At 42.4% G+C, this 22,585-nt stretch overlaps 1 protein-coding gene across 1 annotated transcript in view; it reads left to right on the top strand.

The window, feature by feature from the left end:
* The window catches only part of arrb2b (arrestin, beta 2b), a 28,790-nt gene that overhangs the window by 3,515 nt on the left and 2,690 nt on the right, over positions 1-22,585 (top strand). The window contains exons 2-13 of the mRNA XM_034231929.1: positions 2,032-2,062; positions 3,156-3,216; positions 4,586-4,630; positions 4,716-4,912; positions 5,516-5,643; positions 6,478-6,613; positions 6,722-6,806; positions 14,146-14,218; positions 14,895-15,032; positions 15,155-15,238; positions 17,437-17,513; positions 17,677-17,731. Of these exons, the coding sequence (XP_034087820.1) occupies positions 2,032-2,062; positions 3,156-3,216; positions 4,586-4,630; positions 4,716-4,912; positions 5,516-5,643; positions 6,478-6,613; positions 6,722-6,806; positions 14,146-14,218; positions 14,895-15,032; positions 15,155-15,238; positions 17,437-17,513; positions 17,677-17,731 (1,110 nt within the window). The remainder of the gene's footprint in view (positions 1-2,031; positions 2,063-3,155; positions 3,217-4,585; positions 4,631-4,715; positions 4,913-5,515; positions 5,644-6,477; positions 6,614-6,721; positions 6,807-14,145; positions 14,219-14,894; positions 15,033-15,154; positions 15,239-17,436; positions 17,514-17,676; positions 17,732-22,585) is intronic.

Here is a 22,585-nt window from a genome sequence, read left to right as displayed (position 1 = left end):
CCCCCTCAGGTCCTGTGTACTATAATCTAATCCTGCACATTGGGCCACGAACACTATGCTGTTGATTAAATCCTTTTTTGAGAGTGAATGCCATCCATTCGGAGACACTGTGTGAGACTGCAGAACACATGCAGTTGTAGTTTATGTTGACCTTCCTGTCCTGCAGTTTATTGTACTGTCAGCCATCACTGCTGGGCTCTAACCGCTCACTTCTTGTTTACACTAAACTCAAGGATTGGTTTACTGTTGTGTGTGTGTGTGCGCCTGTAAGGGGCAGGAAGTATGACATGATTTTACACTGCCTGTCTGTATTGCATTGTAATTCGAACCCTGGGCTGGTTCCCTACCATTTCAGCTTGTTGTTGTCCTTCCTAGAGTAGATGCCTTTGCTGAAATGTTAGTCGTTTTTAGCACATATAATTTTTGGAATTGAATTGAATTTTGGACTTATATTTGTGTCCTGGTGTTAAGGACAAACACCACAACAGCACCATTCTCATGATGTGGCTCATACACTCCCCACAATGCAACTCAGCTGTCGATAGTTTGGTCGGACATACTAGTATTTAATGTATTTCTAGTATCTACTAATTTAGTAGGTTTTTCATACCACTGCTACGCTGACGACACCCAATGAATTCTGTCCTTTCCCCGCTCAGAGACCCAGGTCGTCGCACGCATCTCTGCTTGTCTAGCTGACATCTCTCAGTGGATGTCTGATCATCACCTCAAGCTCAACCTTGACAAGACTGAGCTGCTCTTCCTCCCGGGAAAAGATTGTCCCACTCTTGACCTAACAATCAACATCGGCACCTCAGTTGTTTCCCCGACTCAGACTGCAAGGAATCTGGGTGTGACCCTAGATACACAACCTGTCCTTCACTGCAAACATCGCTGCTACAAACCCGTTGCTGCAGATACACGCTTTACAACATCAGGAAGATACGTCCCCAGCTGACTCAGAAAGCGACTCAGGTTCTGGTCCAGGCTCTCGTCATCTCACGCCTAGACTACTGCAACTCCCTCCTGGCTGGTCTACCTGCATGTGCCATCCAACCTCTGCAGCTCATCCAGAATGCAGCGGCTCGTCTGGTCTTCAACCTTCCTAAATTCTCCCACACCACTCCGCTCCTCCGCTCGCTTCACTGGCTTCCAGTAACTGCTAGAATCCACTTCAAGACACTGGTACTTGCTTACCGTGCTGCGAATGGATCTGGCCCTTCCTACATCCAGGACATGTTTAAACCGTACACCCCAGCGCGTGCACTACGCTCTGCATCAGCCAAACGACTCGTTGCGCCCTCGCTGCGAGGGGGACCCAAGTTCCCATCGGCAAAAACACGTGGGTTTGCTGTCCTGGCTCCAAGATGGTGGAATGAGCTCCCCATTGACATCAGGACAGCAGATAGCTTACACATCTTCCGGCGCTGACTAAAAACTCATCTCTTTCGACTCCACTTCGAGCGATACAATTACTAACAAAGCACTTTTATACTAATAAAGGACTGGCTTACCTAAAGCCAGTTGAGTAGCACTTGAAATGTTTGGCTCTATGAAACCTGATGTACTTATATGATTCTGTTTTCTTCAAGTTTGTATCTTCTTGGTCGAACGCACTTATTGTAAGTCGCTTTGGATAAAAGCGTCAGCTAAATGCAATGCAATGTAAAACCAGTGGAAAGATAAACAGACCTGACTGGGTTGCATATAGTCAGTACAGATACTTTACCAGCATCTTAAATTAGAATTGAAAATAATGTAAATGTCAAATCATTTTTTATTTAAAGTTCAACTAGACTGAATTGTTTATTCATGTATTTCTATACATGAGGTAAGTACAGCCTTAGAAGATGAAACCTGTACTTCCTTTTTATTCCCGCTAATAGAGAACCTTGATCATTTTCAGAATTTTGTAATTTTTGCATTTTTAGTTAATACTTAATCGCATGGATTTGCACAGGTTACCAACGATTGCTGATAAGATAGTAAATGAATGAGTTTTTCTAACCCTAACCCTCCTTCTTTCTACAGAGTCTTTAAGAAGTCCAGCCCCAACTGCAAGGTAGGATATAGTATGTTGGATTTGACCATAGAGGTTTCTCAATACTCAAATTTCCCCTCCTCGACTCCTCGACTCCTCGGTCCTCCGGTAGTGACCCGGAAATGAATTTCAGCATGCTATGTTGAAGGACATCTCATTTCTCTAAATGCACTTCGAGACATATTCGAGGACTGAGCATCGAGCATCGATGAGGCTCTCTGGAGGAGCTCTAACCGAGGAGATACTGATGCATCCTCCACGGCTCCTCCACGGATGCATTTCCGGGAACGGTGGAGGCGTGACGCACGGCCGGACTTATCTCAGCCAATGACAGCTCAGCATGCATCCCCTGGATATTATATTAGTAACTGCTTTCATCGCAACGCGATGTTTACAGTGAAAACAGCTGTGAGGTCCGTGCAGAAAGCAGAGCAGTGTGTAAAATATATATCTCTCAGTAGAACAGGCCTACATTACTCTCTGTATTTGTATGCTGTAGTTTAGTAGATATCTACAAACAAAGAGTCGATATTTTTCTAAGACCATTTAGTGCTTCACATAATAAAATACACAACGGCTGTAGCCTGATTATGCTTTAGGAGCAGTAGGTGTGTGTGGTACAGTGTGTAGGTGTGTGTGTGTGGTACAGCGGCGAACAGACGGGTCTCAGTTGGTTTGGTGTCCTATGCTTACTTTTAATACTTGTACAACTTTTGGCCCGTAATTTCAATTCCCCATTTCCGCATCTGTAGCCTGTTATTGTCTCATTATACCACACTGTGAATGAATTAAAAGTAGATATATATAAGTCATGAACACATCTGTCCATCAGACAGAGGGCTGCTGTGCCTCCTGTCATCATTAATGGACGTCTCTTTAATATGACCGCTCAGAGGAGAGGAGTTCTCATTTCTCTAACCGCCTGCTGCTTCCCCTCCTCTCTCCTCGGCTCCCCTCCTCAGTCCTCCGCTCGCATCTCCCATGGGCGGCACCAAGTCTCGAGGAGGGGAGTCGAGGATAGGAGTCGAGGAGGGGAAATTTGAGTATTGAGAAACCTCTCATGTGTCTTCCTCTCATCTTAATAATTTTCTCTTGTCCATCTTTCTTTCCACAGATCACAGTTTATCTAGGGAAGCGAGACTTTGTTGATCACTTAGAACATGTAGATCCAGTTGGTGAGATCTTAACACACACACACACACACACATGCACACACACACACGCACACCACACACACACACACACACACACACACACACACACACACACACACACACACACACACACACACACACACACACACACACACACACACACAGGGTTGTGTCAGACTTGAGCTCTCAAGACCATCATTCTTATCCGAGACCATCATCATGACCACCTATTTGGAGTCCAATACCAATGATGCATTCAGGGTCCCTTTTTTTATATTTAGAAAATCTAAAATGTTCACATTCCTAACCAATGACACTCCATGGTGTTAACAACATGCATGATTTAGAGTTTTCAACAGGGTCAGTGACACTTCATGTCAACACTCTGGGGGGCACCAGATGACGGGCTGCAGGGACACACACGTTTTTTCCAAATTTGGGCAGAAGGAGGTTACATATCTCTACAACATTTAAAGGAGCCTGAAATAGGACACTTTATGGTGTTTTTTGTTTAGAACTGCAGCCCCTGATTTTGGTTTCTGAGTAAAATATACTTTTATTGAAAGACTTTATTTGTTTCCTTTAAGGAAATAAATTATTTAGTTGGAGCTAGTCTGGACAAAGGTGGAAGAAGTAGTCAGATCTTGTACTAGCAAGTAAAAGTACCAGAGTGTAGGAATACTCTGTTACAAGTATACGACCTGCATTCAAAATATTACTCAAGTAAAAGTAGAAAAGTATTATCATCAAAATACAGTTAAAGTAGCGACAGTAAAAGTAGTCGTTGTGCAGATTGGTCCATTTCAGAATAATATATATGATATGTTTTATAATGATTGATCATGAAAGTGTTCTCAAAGCTGGTAAAGGTGCAGCTAGTTTGAATGACTTTGTATACTGCAGGGTAGCTTGTGGATTTACTCCAGGTGGAACTAAAGTCTGATTTAACACTTGATTAGATTTCACATCATTCATCCAGATCTGTGAAGTAACTAAAAGTATTAAATACATGTAGTGGAGCAGAAGTACGAATTGAAATACTCAAGTAAAGTACAATCAATATTGTAAATAAGAACAGTATACTGAAAAACTGAAACGTTGACTAATAAATGTATTATGTCAACAAATGACTGGTCTTCGTATAAGGTACGTTGAAAGCATCTATATTAAGTTAAAATGTAAAAATGGGTAGGTTCAACTTAATTGTACTGCTTTTAACTAACCTAATACAATGATGTGTAATTTGTTGACATAATACATTTAATTAAAGTCACCGTTTCTGTTTTTTCAGAGTAAATCTACTTTTACACCACTGAGTCTGGATGATATTTATTCATTAATTGTACTGTGGTTGCATTGTTCAACATCCATCCTCGTGTGTGTTCTCCAGATGGAGTGCTTCTTGTAGACCAAGAGTATCTGAAAGACCGAAAAGGTAAACAAACCTAAATAAAGACACAGAGTTACAGACTGACTGAATGACTGATGGACATTTAACCAACGTCTCCGTCCGTCCCCAGTGTTTGTGACTCTGACCTGTGCGTTTCGTTATGGTCGGGAGGATCTGGACGTCCTGGGCCTTTCCTTCCGGAAGGATCTGTACGTCAGCACACTGCAGGTGTTCCCCCCTCTGGAGGAGAAGAAGACCCCTCTGAGCCGCCTGCAGGAGCGGCTGCTGAAGAAGCTGGGGCAGCAGGCCCACCCCTTCCACTTCACTGTAAGACTTCTAAACACAGCTTCACCCTGGCACTACTGTGGACCAGCAATATATACACAGTTTGACACGATGTTAGTCTACAGTGAAAGAGAGGACTGATGGTAGCTCTAGTGAAGGGATTGTCAATGAAAGAATCTATGCAAACATTTGACTATATTACGACATGTAATTGATTATATTGTGATCATGTATTTGGGCATTTACTGTTACTACTGTAGGTATAACCCCTTTCACATTCTGTGAAGTGGATAAATGTAGGTTTGTGTACTCTTTCGTATTATAGTTCTGAATATTAATAAACAGTGTACTCGACTACTTTTTGTGAATTGAATAGTCGTAAAGTGAAAAGGGTCGGAGTAAGCGTGTACACTGTAAAAAAAAAAAGCGCCCTGCCTGCTCTTACCCACTCCGCCTTCTGTGTCTCTCTCTGTCATAATTCCCCCTTAACTACACCTTAGTCAAGTTATATCAAGTGAAGTGCTAAAGGTTCTCATTCTTCTATATCTATATCAAAGGTAAATGCACTGTTTTGCATTGTAGCGTTCATTATGACTATGCGCCTTGAGGTGCCATATAGATTTCATTTTGGTTGACATGTTTCAGATCCCCCAGAAGCTGCCTTGCTCAGTAACCCTCCAGCCAGGCGCAGAGGACACTGGGAAGGCGTGTGGCGTGGACTATGAGCTCAGAGCGTTCTGTGCTAAGACTGCAGAGGAGAAGATCCACCAAAGGTTAGAAACATTCAGACGTCTCCGACAAAACACTAAAGATACACTGTAGAGACTGATGCTCTTTTCCTTCTGTATGATATTAATCAGGGTTGGGAGGGTACATTTTGTTTGTAAGTTTGAGAAACCGGCTCGAGATACACTTGTTGTTATATTCCATGGAATGCTCTTAACATCCCGATGGCAATGAATATCTTAAGTGCTTTGACAAAAAATCCATAAAAAAAATGTCATCTGTGGAAGCCGTAACTGGACGGCCTACCTGCCTGTCAGCCTTCCATCTGTGCACAAACGTATCTCTTGCCCTCATTGGTCATGTGCGTTGGAAGAGGGCAAGTGGCAGATTTTTTTCCGGTTGTGAATTTTCAAATTCTAGCGCACTCGAGCTGGTTTCTCCAAAATTACCTACCCCACCTTTAAGTGTATTATGTAAGACAACAGAACAATGTTACCTTGGAAAAGAGAGAAACCAAGATATTTAGAATCATAAATGTGTCCTCTTAAATTAAAGTAAATGCCTACAGAATAGTATAGTTTAAAAATGCTGTTAACATGAATTAAAAACAAAAACAGACTTTTTGTTTAATAAATCAGGTGTCCAACACCTGCATTCAGGCAGTACGTCTACCTATGATATATCAATCTTTATTTAAAATCTATTGTTACATTGTTATCCTGCAAGTATTCCCGCTTTTCTGATTACACATGTAACACATGTAGGTGTAAGGGTATACAGTTACCTTTTTTTTGTTGTAAACTGATTACGTAATCCCGTTATAAGTGATCCATTACTACCAAAGCCTGATATGAATGTGTACGAACCTGCTGTGTTTGTAGGAATTCTGTTCAACTGTTGATCCGGAAGGTTCAGTATGCCCCGGAGAAGCCGGGTCCTCAGCCGATGGTGGAGACCAGTCGCAGCTTCCTGATGTCCGATAGATCTCTACACCTAGAGGCCTCACTGGATAAGGAGGTAACACACTCACACACTCTGATTGGCTATTAGGAGGACTGGTATATATATATATATATATATATATATATATATACTGGTATATGCTAAGTCTCTGTCTCTCTCCAGCTGTACTACCATGGTGAGCCCATCTGTGTCAACGTCCACGTCACCAACAACTCCACCAAGAGTGTGAAGAGGGTGAAGATATCTGGTAAAGCACTTCTCAAATCAATAATTGTGTTATAAATCTGCTGTAATCTACGACGGAGTATTAAGGCCACACTTAGAAGAAAAAAACAGAGAGATTTCGAGAATAAAGTCGTAATAATACGAGAATAAAGTCATAGTTACTGTAAGGGAAACTTCTGCAGCAATGGAGAGTCAGGACTCAGAGAGACACGAGGAGAGTTGGAGCTTTGATGTCAAACACTGGTAGTTTATTACAAGTATCGGCCGGGGAATTTCACATCACAAGTCACAGCAGCCAGAGGTTCTGACTGCCCGGAGAGTTGCCACATCAATTCTGACCAGCCTCTCTCTCTCGATAGACCTTTTAACTAGTTTGATTGATTGATTGATTGATTAATTGATTGAACATTTTATTAACAGATTGCAGAATGGGTACAATACAGTACAGCTCAATACACACAATTGTTAAGGGGATGCAGACCAGAAAAATACTTTCGTCTTGTTTACATCAGGGTCCCCCATTTAATTCATCATAACATATATGACATACATGACATACAGATAGACAGTACTGTTACATCTAGACATTTATGACATACCAGATCTACAAATATACAGTACTGTTTGTGAGTATAAAAAGTGTCTAAAAAGAGAGTATATACATTGAGGGGGGGTGGGAAACCGTATATTGTAGGGGGTTGGGTTTGGACATTTACAGGGGCCAGTTTCGAATTGCAGTCTCCCGTAGGTGCTCTTTTAGAGAGGTTTTGAAGGTGGGTAGTGATTCACATTCCTTTACAGCTGTGGGTAGGGCGTTCCGCATTGTTGTGGCATAATTGCGAAACGTGTTTCGTCCCTTGTTTGAGCCAAATCTGGGTTTAACATGATTTGTGGAGATCCCTCTGGTGTTGTGGTCGTGGTATTCACTGACCTTTGGGAAGTATTTTGACATGTACATGGGTACCTTCGTGGTGTAGTGTATCTTGTAGACCAGGCCCATTGCAAGTTGCTGTACTCTGTCGTCTACTCTAAGCCATCCTAGGTTGTCAAAGTGGGCAGAGGTGAGGTGGGTTCTAGTAGTAAGGTCAAGCAGTAGTCTGACCAGTTTGTTTTGTGATGTTTGTAATTTTGTTTTTAGCGCCTTTGAGGTGCTATGGTACCATGACGTGCAAGCATAGTCATAGTACCCTTGAATGAGTGCTCCTGCCAGAGTCTTCAGGGTATTCTTGTTTACCAGAGAGGAGATCCGGTACAAGAATCTAGTTCGTTGGTTGACTTTTTTGATTACATTGGATGCCATTTTGTCACAGGAGAGATGTGCCTCTAGTATGGAACCTAGGTATGTAATTTCATCTTTCCTTGAAACAATATTGTCACCCACTGCAACTGAGAAGCCGTCGGTCTTGCTGAGTTTGTTTTTTGAACCGAAGAGAATGGACTCTATTTTACCCAGGTGTAATGATAGTTTGTTATCAGCGAGCCAGGTGCAGATTCTGCCGAGTTCCGAGCTGAGGGTTTTTTCAACCTGCAACCTGTTCCTGTCAGAGACCAGCAGGGCTGAGTCGTCCGCGAACAGGAACAAGTTGCAGTCACAAGCTCACGACATGTCATTTGCATAAATTAGGAACAGTAACGGTCCTAGTATGCTTCCTTGTGGAACACCACAGCTCACTGGGAGGGGGGGGGGGGGATAGAGTACCGTTTACCTCCACCATCTGTTCTCTCCCCTCCAGGTAGGATTGCATCCAGCTCACCGATAGACTATCAAAACCAATTGCTTTTAGCTTGTCAATCAGAATGGAGTGATTGACAGTGTCGAAGGCCTTTTGTAGGTCCAGCATGACCATGCCGCAGTATTTGCCCACGTCCACCTCTTGTTTGATGTGGTCGCTCAAATAGAGAAGGCATGTGTCAGTGGAGTGGGATGTTCTGAAGCCAGATTGGAATTCGTAAATTAGATTTTTTTCCGCGAGGTACTTTTCGACCTGTTCGTATACTATTTTTTCCATGACTTTCGAAATGGAGGTAAGAATAGAAACAGGGCGGTAGTTGCCTGGGTCCAATTTGCTGCCCTTTTTGTGCAGGGGGGTTACTCTCGCAATTTTTAAGTCTTTGGGTACGTGTCCCTGTTTTATGGAGAGGTTTATTATGTGTGTGATGACTGGGGTGATGGTGGGGTGATGGCGGCTGCTGAGTCTCTGAGGAATTTGGAGGGGATATTGTCATGGCCAGTGGCCTTGTTAGGTTGGAGGGCGCTCAGTTTTTTGTGTACCTCAGCTGTTGTTACCATTACTAGTTTGAAATCATATTTGCGGACCCCTAGGTTATTGTAGTAGGCTAGGATGTGTTCTACCCCAAAATGCCCTGAGTGGGAGGGTAGTTTATTTACCAGTGTTGTGGCTATGTTTGTGAAGAAAATGTTTAAGTAATTGGCCACATCCAGCTTGTCTGTGATGAGCGTGTTATCTGTCTTTATGTTTATGTTTGAAAATCTGGTTTTAAGTTTTTTACTGCAGCCTAGTTGATTATTGAGTAATTTCCAAAGTTCACAGGGTTTATTTTTGTTTTCCTCAGTTTTGTTATTGATGAAATTCTTTTTTGCAGTTTTGATCATGGAGTTTACGTCATTTCTTAGTCTGTTTCTTTGCAGTTTTAGTTCAGTCACGTGGGCTTGGAGTTCACTGCTTGAGCTTTTGGTAAGCTTTGACTGACTTTTACGAAACTCAGAGCATTTTTTGTCTCTGGGTTTCATAGCGGTCAATATTTTGGAGTGCATCCACGGCTCAGCGCGATTTTTTACCCTGGTTGTTCTTAGGGGGGCCATGTCGTTTAGTACTGTTGAGAATTTGGTTTTGAAACCAAGCCATTTTTCTTCAACCAGTGTACCACTGAGCTCCTCTGACCAGTCCAGGCTCTCCAGCTCTAGGTTAAAGGCCTCGCTAGAGTAGTTTTTGAGGTCTCTAGATGTGACTGTTTTGTGACAGCCGGCCTTTTGTTTTAGCTTTTTGCGGGTACAGAATATCATATAATGATCGCTTAACCCGCATGCTTTAACCCCTTCACTGGAGATCCCGGACCTGTCAGAGGTCAGAATGAGATCAATGGTAGTCTGTGTTGATTCACATACCCGGGTGGGTTGGGTGATTAGCTGGCTGAAGCCGTGCAGATCACAAAACCTACTGAAGGACCTGAAGACGGGTGCATTTTTTTGTTGCATATCCGTGTTCCAGTCTCCAATAAGAATTGTTTCTACACCCCCAACTCCAGCCAAACACCCATCCAGTGTATCATAAAAGCCACTCTGTTCTGACGGTCTGTAGATTGTGCCGACTAATACTGATTTAGCCCGTTCACAGAGAGTTAATCAACAGCTGGGAACACTGGAGATATCCCCAACATCTGAACATACTGAATCACTTGCCTGACTCTTAGGCTCTGTGATCGAGAGTTGACCTGTCATAAAACTGAGAATGAGTGTAGCAGCACATTCTTTAAGGGAGATAACGAGTCAGGGTTGGTTATAAACGTCAACAGGCGAAAAGGTTAAATATTTTAGGAATAAGACAGAATTATTCCCTCACAGTTACGAGAATAAAGTCGTAATATTACGAGAATAAAGTCATAGTTACGACTCGTAACTATGACTTTATTCTCGTAATATTACGACTTTATTCTCGTAATGTTACGACTTTATTCTCGTAACTTACGAGAATAAAGTCGTAACATTACGAGAATAAAGTCGTAATATTACGAGAATAAAGTCGTAATGTTACGAGAATAAAGTAATAATTACGAGATTAAAGTCGTAGTTTCATAAGTGACTTGAGAAGCGGACTTGGAGGAGATTGTCTCCTTTCTGCAGGAGGAAATGGCTGGTTCTGGCCGACTACATTACATTGCATTTAGCTGACGCTTTTATCCAAAGCGACTTACAATAAGTGCATTCGACCAACAAGATACAAACTTGAAGAAAACAGAATCATATAAGTACATCAGGTTTCATAGATCTAAAACATTTCAAGTGCTACTCAACTGCTTTAGATAAGCCAGTCCTTTATTAGTATATAAGTGCTTTGTTAGCAATTCTTTGTTAGTAATTCTATTGCTCGAAGTGGAGTCGAAAGAGATGAGTTTTCAGTCTGCGCCGGAAGATGTGTAAGCTTTCTGCTGTCCTGATTTCAATGGGGAGCTCATTCCGATTCCACTACAAGGCTATCGTTCGACTCCTTCTGGATCCAAAGCCTTGATTACAAGCCTCATCGTTTCTTGTGAAACAACAAATCCCCTTTGAACAGCTCGTAGGTGTAACCAACGATAGCCTTGTAGTCGGCCAGAACCAGCCATTTCCTCCTGCAGAAAGGAGACAATCTCATCCAAGTCCGTTTGGTTCTTTCTTCAAAATAATAGACATTCTTGCACAACCTTTTCAAAGTTCTAATACTTATGATAATCTGATGCTGATGTGCCAAAAGATTAAGTACAGTGGGGCAAAAAAGTATTTAGTCAGCCACCAATTGTGTAAGTTCTCCCACTTAAAAAGATGAGAGAGGCCTGTAATTTTCATCCTAGGTACACTTCAACTATGAGAGACAGAATGGGGGGAAAGAATCCAGGAAATCACATTGTAGGATTTTTAATGAATTAATTGGTAAATTCCTCTGTAAAATAAGTATTTGGTCACCTACAAACAAACAAGATTTCTGGCTCTCACAGACCTGTAACTTCTTCTTTAAGAGCCTCCTCTGTCCTCCACTCGTTAACTGTATGAATGGCACCTCTTTGAACTCGTTATCAGTATAAAATACACCTGTCCACAACCTCAAACAGTCACACTCCACTATGGCCAAGACCAAAGAGCTGTCAAAGGACACCAGAAACAAAATGGTAGACCTGCACCAGGCTGGGAAGACTGAATCTGCAATAGGTAAGCAGCTTGGTGTGAAGAAATCAACTGTGGGAGCAATTATTAGAAAATGGAAGACATACAAGACCACTGATAATCTCCCTCGATCTGGGGCTCCACGCAAGATCTCACCCTGTGGGGTCAAAATGATCACAAGAACGGTGAGCAAAAATCCCAGAACCACACGGGGGGACCTAGTCAATGACCTGCAGAGAGCTGGGACCAAAGTAACAAAGGCTACCATCAGTAACACACTACGCCGCCAGGGACTCAAATCCTGCAGTGCCAGACGTGTCCCCCTGCTTAAGCCAGTACATGTCCAGGCCCGTCTGAAGTTTGCTAGAGAGCATTTAGATGATCCAGAAGAGGATTGGGAGAATGTCATATGGTCAGATGAAACCAAAATAGAACTTTTTGGTAAAAATTCAACTAGATGTGTTCGGAGGAGAAAGAATGCTGAGTTGCATCCAAAGAACACCATACCTACTGTGAAACATGGGGGTGGAAACATCATGCTTTGGGGCTGTTTTTCTGCAAAGGGACCAGGACGACTGATCCGTGTAAAGGAAAGAATGAATGGGGCCATGTATCGTGAGATTTTGAGTGACAACCTCCTTCCATCAGCAAGGGCATTGAAGATGAAACGTGGCTGGGTCTTTCAGCATTACAATGATCCCAAACACACCACCCGGGCAACGAAGGAGTGGCTTCGTAAGAAGCATTTCAAGGTCCTGGAGTGGCCTAGCCAGTCTCCAGATCTCAACCCCATAGAAAATCTTTGGAGGGAGTTGAAAGTCCGTGTTGCCCAGCGACAGCCCCAAAACATCATTGCTCTAGAGGAGATCTGCATGGAGGAATGGGCCAAAATACCAGCAACAGTGTGTGAAAACCTTGTGAAGACTTACAGAAAACGTTTGACCTCTGTCATTGCCAACAAAGGGACAATGTGATTTTCTGGATTTTTTTTCCTCTTTTTGTCTCTCATAGTTGAGGTATAGGCCTACCTAGGATGAAAATTACAGGCCTTTCTCATCTTTTTAAGTGGGAGAACTTGCACAATTGGTGGCTGACTAAATACTTTTTTGCCCCACTGTATTTCGTTATTTGAGAAACCTAAACTAAAGTACTGCTTCACAAGATGCTCCACATTCCTCATTTTATTGCAGGACGCTGCTGTTGTCTCCTTCTCAATAGGGGTGCAACAACTAATCGACTTAATCGATTAAAATCGATTACCAAATTAGTTGCCAACTAATTCAGTCGTCGAGTCGTTGGTGACGTCATCACGTGTTTTACGCGCCGTTAAGCTCCAACGTTATTGGTCTTTTTATCGGTACCGGAGACATTTCAAAAATACATGTCATGTATTATTGCTACATAAGCATTATCGCAGTCTTAGTGTCGCCAACTCGTTTCTAATATGCAAAAAGACAAAAAAATGCGTCTATGATGTATTTTCGATCTTTCCAATCCAGAAGAGATCTCTCTCCCCCGTCTGTGTGCGAGGGGGCGGGGCGGTTTACACACACGCAGCTGCTACATGCAACACACTGTGGAGATGGCGGAGAGAACGAGCTCCGAGGTGTGGTTAAACTTTACCCGTCTCGATGTGGACAATGCTCGTTGCCAAACGTGCAATAAGAGTTTAGCATGTAAGGACGGTAACACAAGCAATTTGTCTAAACATTTAGCAAAAGCGCACCACATTCAGACGGAGGAATGCACCGGGTTCGACTGTCTTTCTAGCAGCTCTGTAGCCCCATCCACGAGTAACGTTTCCACTTCAGGTGTTATGTATGCTAGCAGCAACACACGGAGTTAACTCAATGATACAAACATGGGTTAATGATTAGAGGTATTTATTTTGTTAAAGTTTCAGCTATTCTGTTTACAGTTCTGTCATCAGATTATTTAATACGATTTGTTAAAACATTGTTGTTTCTTTTGATGTGAAATATTATTTATTTTATTTAAATAAAAAGCAATGTTAATTTAGTTCAAAATGTGTTTAGTTAATTTAATAATATATGTATTTTTGAATCAAGTATTCATCTTTATTGTCTTCATTGTTAGTTTCCACATGCCTAAAACAACCTCAAGCTAAATCTAAAAGTTTATGGCTAAATAAGAGCGTTTGAGAAATTGTGCAAGGCGTAATAGTCCGAATAGTCGATTAATCGTTTAATTAATCGATAGATTAATCGATTATCAAATTAGTCGTTTGTTGCAGCCCTACTTCTCAAGTCACTTATGAAACTACGACTTTAATCTCGTAATTATGACATTATTCTCGTAACATTACGACTTTATTCTCGTAACTATGACTTTATTCTCGTATTATTACGACTTTATTCTCTAAATCTCTCTGTTTTTTTTCTTCTAAGTGTGGCCCTTCTACTCCGTCGTAGTAATCTGACTCACATGAACTACTAAAATAATGATTATTTCCTTCTTTCAGTTCGTCAATATGCCGACATCTGTCTGTTCTCCACGGCTCAGTATAAGTGTCCAGTTGCCCATGTTGAAGCAGAGTGAGTTATTCTCCTATATTCTTAACCTCCTCATGCTCAATTATATTGTTTACTTCCTTTAAAACTGTGTTTTTCAAAATAATGGGTACATTTTGACCAATGTAGGATTTTTGAGGTTCGAAATGCCTTTTTTTCACATAATCCATCAATCTTTATATAGCTCCCTTAGAATGTTTTCCTTTCAAATACATACTAAGAATAACTTTTTACAGTGTAAAAGTCAACTCTTTAATGGTGACAGGGTTTCTAAATACCATTAAACACAGATTACCATTTATGTACTGCATTTCTTGTAGGCCAACATCTTCACTGATATATACAAGCTAAATTCAGCTGATACATCATTTTGTCCATCTAGCCTTTATGAGTATGTATAAACTGCTCAATATTAACAAAGGCGTTCCACAGGGATCCATTATAGGGCCCCTTTCTTTTTACAGTCTCAATTGCATTAGTATGGAGATGACAGTATTTTATACAGATAGGATTGAACAGTGCATTAAAAGCTACCAACATATTTTACCAACCTCTTGCAGTATAGAATTATAATATCCTATGTAAAGAATGAGCGTTATACTTTTGAAACTCATTGCAACCATTCAGTATGCAGCAACAGACTGAGGGATCACTCTATAACTTTACGATTTTGCTCCCCTACCTCCACCCCCGACACCAGTCACCAGGTTTCTCCCAGCTCCACCTCCTGCCAGGTCTACACTCTGACCCCCACACTGGGGACCAACAGGGAAAAGAGAGGCCTGGCCCTGGATGGAAAGCTAAAGCATGAAGACACCAACCTGGCCTCCAGCACCATGTAAACACACATATTCACATCGCATCTGACAAAAAAAGGCTCTACTTCTTATGCCCACACTGAAAAACATGTACATTGATAGTTTATTTTATAACTGCTTGCATATGCCCTGTGTGTTGCAGAGTAAAAGAAGGGACCAACAAGGAGATGATGGGGATCCTGGTTTCCTACAGAGTCAAAATCAAACTGGTGGTGTCTCTTGGAGGGTAGGTGAACACACTCGAGCTTTTCACAGCAATGATTTCTGAAATTGTACAACATATTTGCTTTGTTAAAAGACTTTGAAGAAATCTCAAAGAAACCATCTTCAGAAATATAAAAAATATAAATCTGCATTTTTGGGTAGATTTATAAAGTTATGCAGACTCTTGGTTCTGTTTTATATATGTAGTTCATTATGAACATGTTCATGGACTGGATTAAGATAATCAGTTGTTATATGTTGTTACATTTAGTAATGTACATTGTCTTCTGCCCCCCTATCCTGTGGAGTTCCCCAAGGTTCTATTTTGGGGCCCATTTTATTTTCCGTATACCTTCTCCCCCTTGGACTAATTTTTAGAAAACATGGCGTCTCCTACCAGCTTTATGTGGACGACTCCCAAATATACCAACCCCTAAAAAAACATAACACCAGCTCTCTGATGCCCCTGGTTGACTGTCTTAATGACATAAAGGCCTGGATGGCGCTAAACTTTTTAAACATAAATGAGAGCAAAACGGAGGTCATTAGGCACATTCACACCGCAGTACTTTTCCCACAAAGATTCATGAGAACTTAGTTCATGAGAACTCTTTAGTTCTCATGAACTAAGTACAGATCGCGTTCACACCGGAAGTTCCTGGGGAGGGATTAGGCAAATGAAGCCGCTGACGTCACTTCTTCTTCTTCTGCTTTGGGTTTACTGGCAGGCCGCAAACAACTTCACGGCGTATACTGCCACCCGAAGTCCCCGGCCGGAAGTCCCCGGAGTTGGGGACTGGCTTCAGTAGAAGCTGCTGGGACTCCCAGCTGCTTCTACTGAAGCCTTCCGAGCAAATCGCCAGAACGCCGACACCTCTTCATCTCCACCACTCCCATATTTTCTTTTGTGTTGCCATAAGTTAGTCTCTGCGTTTCTGCGCTGGGCTAATGCTAATAATGCTAATGCAAGGATAATAAAATGGCGGCTTCACAATTTTTTTTGGGAGTTTTACGGGGCGTGCATTCCGCCCAGCCAATCAGACATAGGAACCTTTTCTCCCACGAAAGTACCTGCTCTCTAGCAGGGACGGAAAAGGGAGTAAAAAGGTTCTGATTAACTAATTTTAGTTCCGGCTCTTTTTGGTGTGAACGCGACATTTCGGAACTATATCGGAACTAAAGTGGGAAAAGTACTGCGGTGTGAACGCGCCTATAGTGTTTGGGCCAAATAGTGATGTCCCTTCCATTGATCTGGGTTCCCTGCAACCATATGCAAAACCCATGGTCACTAATCTGGGCGTCAAAATCGACAGTGCTTTTAGATTAGATAAACAGATAAACTCTGTGGTTGAGTCCAGTTTTTATCACTTGAGGCTCCTGTCCAAAATGTAACCGGTTTTATCCTTTTTAAAACTTTGAGCGTGTAATTCATGCCTTTGTTTCTACGCGTCTAGATTACTGTAATGCACTTTATGCCGACCTAAACAAGACTTCGCTGGCACGCCTGCAGCTGGTACAAAATGCTGCGGCTCGGCTGCTTACAGGCAAGCATGAGCACATCACACCTATTCTGGCTTCCCTCCACTGGCTTCCTGTCAATTTTAGAGTTCATTTTAAGATTTTATTGTTTGTTTTTAAATCGCTTAATGGGCTGGCCCCTCAGTACATCTCCGACCTCCTAAAGGTGTACACCCCCTCAAGGGCTTTGAGGTCGGTTGATCAGCTGCTGCTGGTAGTCCCTAAAACCAAGAAAAAGACCAGGGGAGATCGAACCTTCTCAGCGGTAGCCCCCAGGCTCAAATTGTCACCCACCCTCCAAACTTTTAAGTCCCGCCTAAAGACCCACCTCTTTTCTCTCACTTTCGAGTCAGTCTGAGCTATGTTTTATCAATTTGTATGCTTTTATTGTCTGTCCATAGCCTTTATGTACCGTGTATTAATTCTTATGTGTGCCTTTTATCCTTTTATCTTTTCTTATGTGTGCCTTTTATCTATTATTATCATATTATATGTTATTATAATGTTATGTTTGGTGTGAAGCACTTTGGTAAACCCTGTTTTTAATATGTGCTATAGAAATAAAGTGGATTGGATTTAGTGATAGCACACCCAAATATTCAACAAAACTAGGGCAGCATTGTGAGTGACACAACAACATGTGTGGAACTGAAGAGATGTTCAAATCGTTTATTATATACATCTTCATTTTTTTTTGTGTAGGGACGTAGCAGTGGAACTTCCTTTTGTCCTGATGCATCCCAAACCCTTAGACCTGCCCAGCTCCCAACCACAGTCAGGTAGGACACACACACACACACACACACACACACACACACACACACACACACACACACACACACACACACACACCCCCTCATAACAGTTAACAGTTTGGGCTGAGCTGTGTGAGCTGGAAGGATTAGGCTGTAATTTAATGCCTCAATGTGTTCTTGTTTCTAGTTGTTCCAGAGGCTGATGCTACTGTGGACACAAACCTCATAGAGTTTGAGATGAAGTAAGTGTGTGACTAGATTTCTCCAAACTAAACCATGCGTTTCACTCACAGACTGAAGTGCAGGGTTGTTATTTGAGTAAAGTATTAACCTGATTTACTAACGCAGCAGAGGATTTGGATTAGCAAAATTTCACATGTCACTGAATTTGAGAGCAACAAATAGAACAAGGTGATTCTTGATCAGTGGTTGCACCTATTCCACAGCAAGTTAACGTTGGAGAGAAACTCCCTATAGAGGGAACATGGGAATTTTAGCCTTTGCAGACCATTTACATGCACTAAAACCTATAGAACACACTACAGGAAAGGGGAAACACAAAAAAGCAGAATAGGGCCTCTTTAATCTACAAAAGATGAAAATATAGATGTATGTTTGTTGGAAAGGCGGAAATATTTCTTACTAATGACTACAATTACTTATTTCTTACTCACACTAATTTCAACCATATAGATTAATATGATTGGCCTACACATGATCTGGTTCTGATATATCTGTCGAGGCTTCCTTCCTGTTTCCATCAAGCCACTAAGACGCCTTAAAAAAAACAGTTTTAACGGGTTATCTGTCCATTTATTTGTTTTACTTACAGTTGTGATGACTGTTTGGCTTCCAATGAAGTTTGTGCGACTCGTGTTTAACAAAAACAATTCCACACACATTCAGCAAAGAAAATACGCCTTTACTACAGTTATACAAATCAAAATAAAAGAGCCAAAACTCAAATAAAATAATAGACAATGTCGATCGTATTTCTTTATTTTTACGTTAACGGTTAAAAACTGTGTCTCGACAGCATCTTCCACACAGGTTGCCCATTTCTATGGTTGCGGTCGGATAATCCAAAAATCAGCTCCTAACGTCTAACCCTATCGTCTATTCCTTGACCTCTGAATCACGTCACGGATTTAGGAGAAGAGACTGCGGTACTTTAAGGTACGGACACACCAACCCGATTATCGCGTTGGTGGGCGTCAGACCGACGACGAGCGTCGACACGCCCTACTCGGATTGGTGTGTCCTGCACCGTCGGGTCTTTTCAGCCGGCCCGACGCCTTTTTGGCCGAAAACCCGCCGATTCGAATCGGCGGGCAGTCGGCCAAAGGCAGTCGGCAAAATAAATCGTTCTGATTGGCTGTTCAGCTAGCGAATCAGTGCATGAGAAGCGAAACGGAAGTGAGGGACCCAAACAAACTATTAAGAAGGCAATTCTGAGATTTAATTTAACTCCAGCTCTCGACACAGGTTCGGGAAAGCCCCGTGAGCTTCTCGCTGTAGAGTGAAAATGGAACGCACACGCTATTTGTTGTTTGTTTATATCACGCAGTCTGTTATTCTTCTCTCGGATATCACGCAGTCTGTCTTCCGGTTATTGCCTCTTTTGAATGACGAATACACACTACCGCCGCCTGCTGGTAAGGAGAGTTATAAGGATTATTATTATTATGATTATTATTGCCACTCACGCTTGCGCAGTTCCTACGTGCTTCTTGGCCGTCGGCTGAAGGCTTTGCGGTGTGTTCCAGTGCGACACACAGTAGCGTGGCGTGGGGGAAAATGTAGGGGAAGCCCATTTTTTGGGTTGGGTCAATAACGTAACCAGATGAGTGATTACAGCGCCCGGTATCATTTTACACACATTTGTATCACACAGATGCAGGACTTGCACATGCCTGTTATCTAACCGAAAGGTCCGCACGCACTCTCCAGCTGAAACTCTCTCCTTATTAATTTAAGCATTTTACTTATTAATGTATGCAGACAATCACACAATCTATGTGATTTTTGGATTTACCGTGACTCTCAATTGCCCGTGACAGGTTGGCAAGGTCGATGAATCCTGAAGTTGCCCAAGGATTGTTCAGGGAGCACGAATCCTTGTCAAAAAGAAGACATGGCCAGCAAATTAGACGCTGAAGTTTAGCGCTTCCAGTTAGCCACTCCGTGCGGACATAATTGTCCTCATTGAACGTCCGATTCTCTCCCTTTTTCCTCTGTGTACACACAGCTGGAGTGCGGGCATTGGCCTGTCATAGCAGTCATGTTAATTTTTAGTTGCTGCTGTAGCGGAAGTTTAGTGAAGTTATGCTTAATTAAGTACGCCAAATCTCCACCCTCCATAATGCTTCATTTGCTTGATAATTTCTAACGGCGGTGATGACAGTTACAGTATTAAAACTGATGTTGATGTGATTTGATTGGATGGCAGTGTCCAATCAAATCGCCAGCCGCCTCTGAAGGGAAGCAAGAGGCGGCTGGCTTCCCTTGGCATGGCCCTGACCAATCACAGGTTGGCAGGGGCATCACGTGGGCCTCATCTGATTGGTCAATCCCTCCATTTTTTTCACCAAGGGAAGCTAGATTCGACTGGCCTCCTCTCGCAACAGTGAGTGCAATCTACTGTTTCACCATAACATCTAGAGGGGCGCTGTTTCACTCTTTGTAAAATACTCAATGAGAATGGGGGAGAGACGGGCCGGCAGCAACACACAGTAAAGGAGAATTATCGAAACAAAACAAAGTGTTTTTATTTATTTATTTAAATTCTAACTACAATCCGAAAAAACAGGGGAAGCCTGGCTTCCCTTGGCCTCCGGGAGAAAACGCCACTGGCGACACATGGCCAAAACGCAGAGACGCGAGGCGACGCAACAGTCGGGGTCCGTCTGTGTCAGTTCTTTGTTGTCAGATTGGTGTGTCCGGGCCTTTAGAGAATCCGACTGCACTTTCACTATCCGACGTGTTTATGATGCGCCAGCGGACATCATAAATGTGCGTCTGCTGCTGTGGGGAAACTATGGAAACTACAGTTTTCTATACGGCGGACTACAATTTGGATGTATAATAAGAACGAGGGACTACTGTAAACTCATCTAGAGACTCTGCACCGTGCTCTGATGCTGTTGCTTTATGCTTTATGAACGTGGACAACAGAGAAACATATTCTTCATGACCAAAGTTGGAATTGAAATAAAAAAGGAAAGTGAAACTTATGCTCATCACCCTCTCCCTCCGGTCCACATTAATACAAATGATCCCAATACGTATGATTGTATGAAAAGATCTTAAAATAAATACAAATGTATTTATTATAAACGTTAGTCCCTAACATCTATCACTGTGTTTATATCACCATTCAAACTTCTTTTTAAAAGTTGAACAACCCCCACACAGCTCAGTGATCATTTCAGTAAAAAGTAACGTTCATATTTCCCTTTTTGATTATAATACTGATGAACGTTCAAAACAAAGCACTTTGGCAACTTACCACATACGTTTTAAAATGCTTAATAAGCACCGTAACTTTCATGATATAATTTCTCGGTCATAATCGGTTGTTTCCGTGAACGGCCGACTGTTGAGTGACGGCAAATGCTGCGGCTGCAAGGCATTGTGGGGCAGCATTTTCTCCTCTCCTTTCGGTGAGGGAGGTCCAGTGGTTCCTAAGCTAAAGGAGGTTATAAAGGAAGTTTGAAACCTCCTTTCCTATTCTAGAGAATTTGAACGGCACTTATCATGGCTGTCACTGAGGGAATTCCGGTTCATTTCACTCCGTTAGGAAGATTCCTAAGCTAAATGGACTATTCGACTTCAGCCTATAGAGGCTTCTCAATTCTTAAATGTCCCCTCCTCGACTCCTCAGTCCTCCGGTAGTGACCCGGAAATGAATCGAGTAGGCTCTCTGGAGGAGCTATGATCGAGGATACACTGATGCATCCTCCACGGCTCCTCCGCGGATGCATTTCCGGGAACGGTGGAGGCTTGACGCACGGCCGGACTTATCTCAGCCAATGACAGCTCTGCATGCATCCCCTGGATATTATTTTAGTAACTGCTTTCATCGCGACGCAATGTTTACAGTAGAGGTTTCTCAATACTCTAATTTCCCCTCCTCAACTCCTCTGTCCTCCGGTTGTGATCCGGAAATGGATTTCAGCGCGCCATGTTGAAGGACATCTCATTTCTCTAAATGCACATCGAGGACCGAGCATCGAGGAGGCTCTCTGGAGGAGCTCTAACCGAGGAGACACTGATGGGTCCTCGACGGAGGCATTTCCGGGAACGGTGGAGGCTTGACGCATGGCCGGATTTATCTCAGCCAATGACAGCTCTGCATGCATCCCCTGGATATTATTTTAATAACTGCTTGAACGGCGACACGATGTTTACAGTGAACAGCTGTGAGGTCCGTGCAGAAAGCAGAGCAGTGTATAGGCCTACATTACTCTCTGTATTTGTATGCTTTAGTTTAGTAGATATATACAAACAAAGAGTCGATATTTTTCGAAGACCATTTAGTGCTTCACATACTAAAATACACAACGGCTGTAGCCTGATTATGCTTTAGGAGCGTGTGTGTGGTACAGTGTGTAGGTGTGTGTGTTGTACAGTGTGTAGGTGTGTGTTGTACAGTGCGGAGATGCGGCGGACAGACGGGTCTTACTTTTAATACTTGTAAATACAACTTTTGGCCCGTAATTTAAATTCCCCATTTCAGTGACCAGAGAGAGGGGGGGATATATCCAGTCTCTGATTGTGTTACGTTATTAAGAGTGTCTCATACTTTAAATTGTATATATTTATATAAATATATTTGTGTGTGTGTGTGTCCGCATCTGTAGCCTGTTATTGTCTCATTATACCGCACTGTCAATGAATGAAAAGTAAATATATAAGTCGTCATGAACACATCTGTCCATCAGACAGAGGGCTGCTGTGCCTCCTGTCATCATTAATGGACGTCTCTTTAATATGACCGCTCAGAGGAGAGGAGTTCTCATTTCTCTAACCGCCTGCTGCTTCCCCTCCTCGAGTCCTCCACTCGCATCTCCTGTGGGCGGGACTAAGACACGAGG

This window comes from Gymnodraco acuticeps, unplaced genomic scaffold (genome assembly GCF_902827175.1).
Source record: "Gymnodraco acuticeps unplaced genomic scaffold, fGymAcu1.1, whole genome shotgun sequence".
In the NCBI taxonomy this organism is placed as follows: Eukaryota; Metazoa; Chordata; class Actinopteri; order Perciformes; family Bathydraconidae; genus Gymnodraco; species Gymnodraco acuticeps.
Note: the sequence above shows the minus strand (reverse complement) of the source record. Positions and strands in the feature narration are given on the sequence as shown.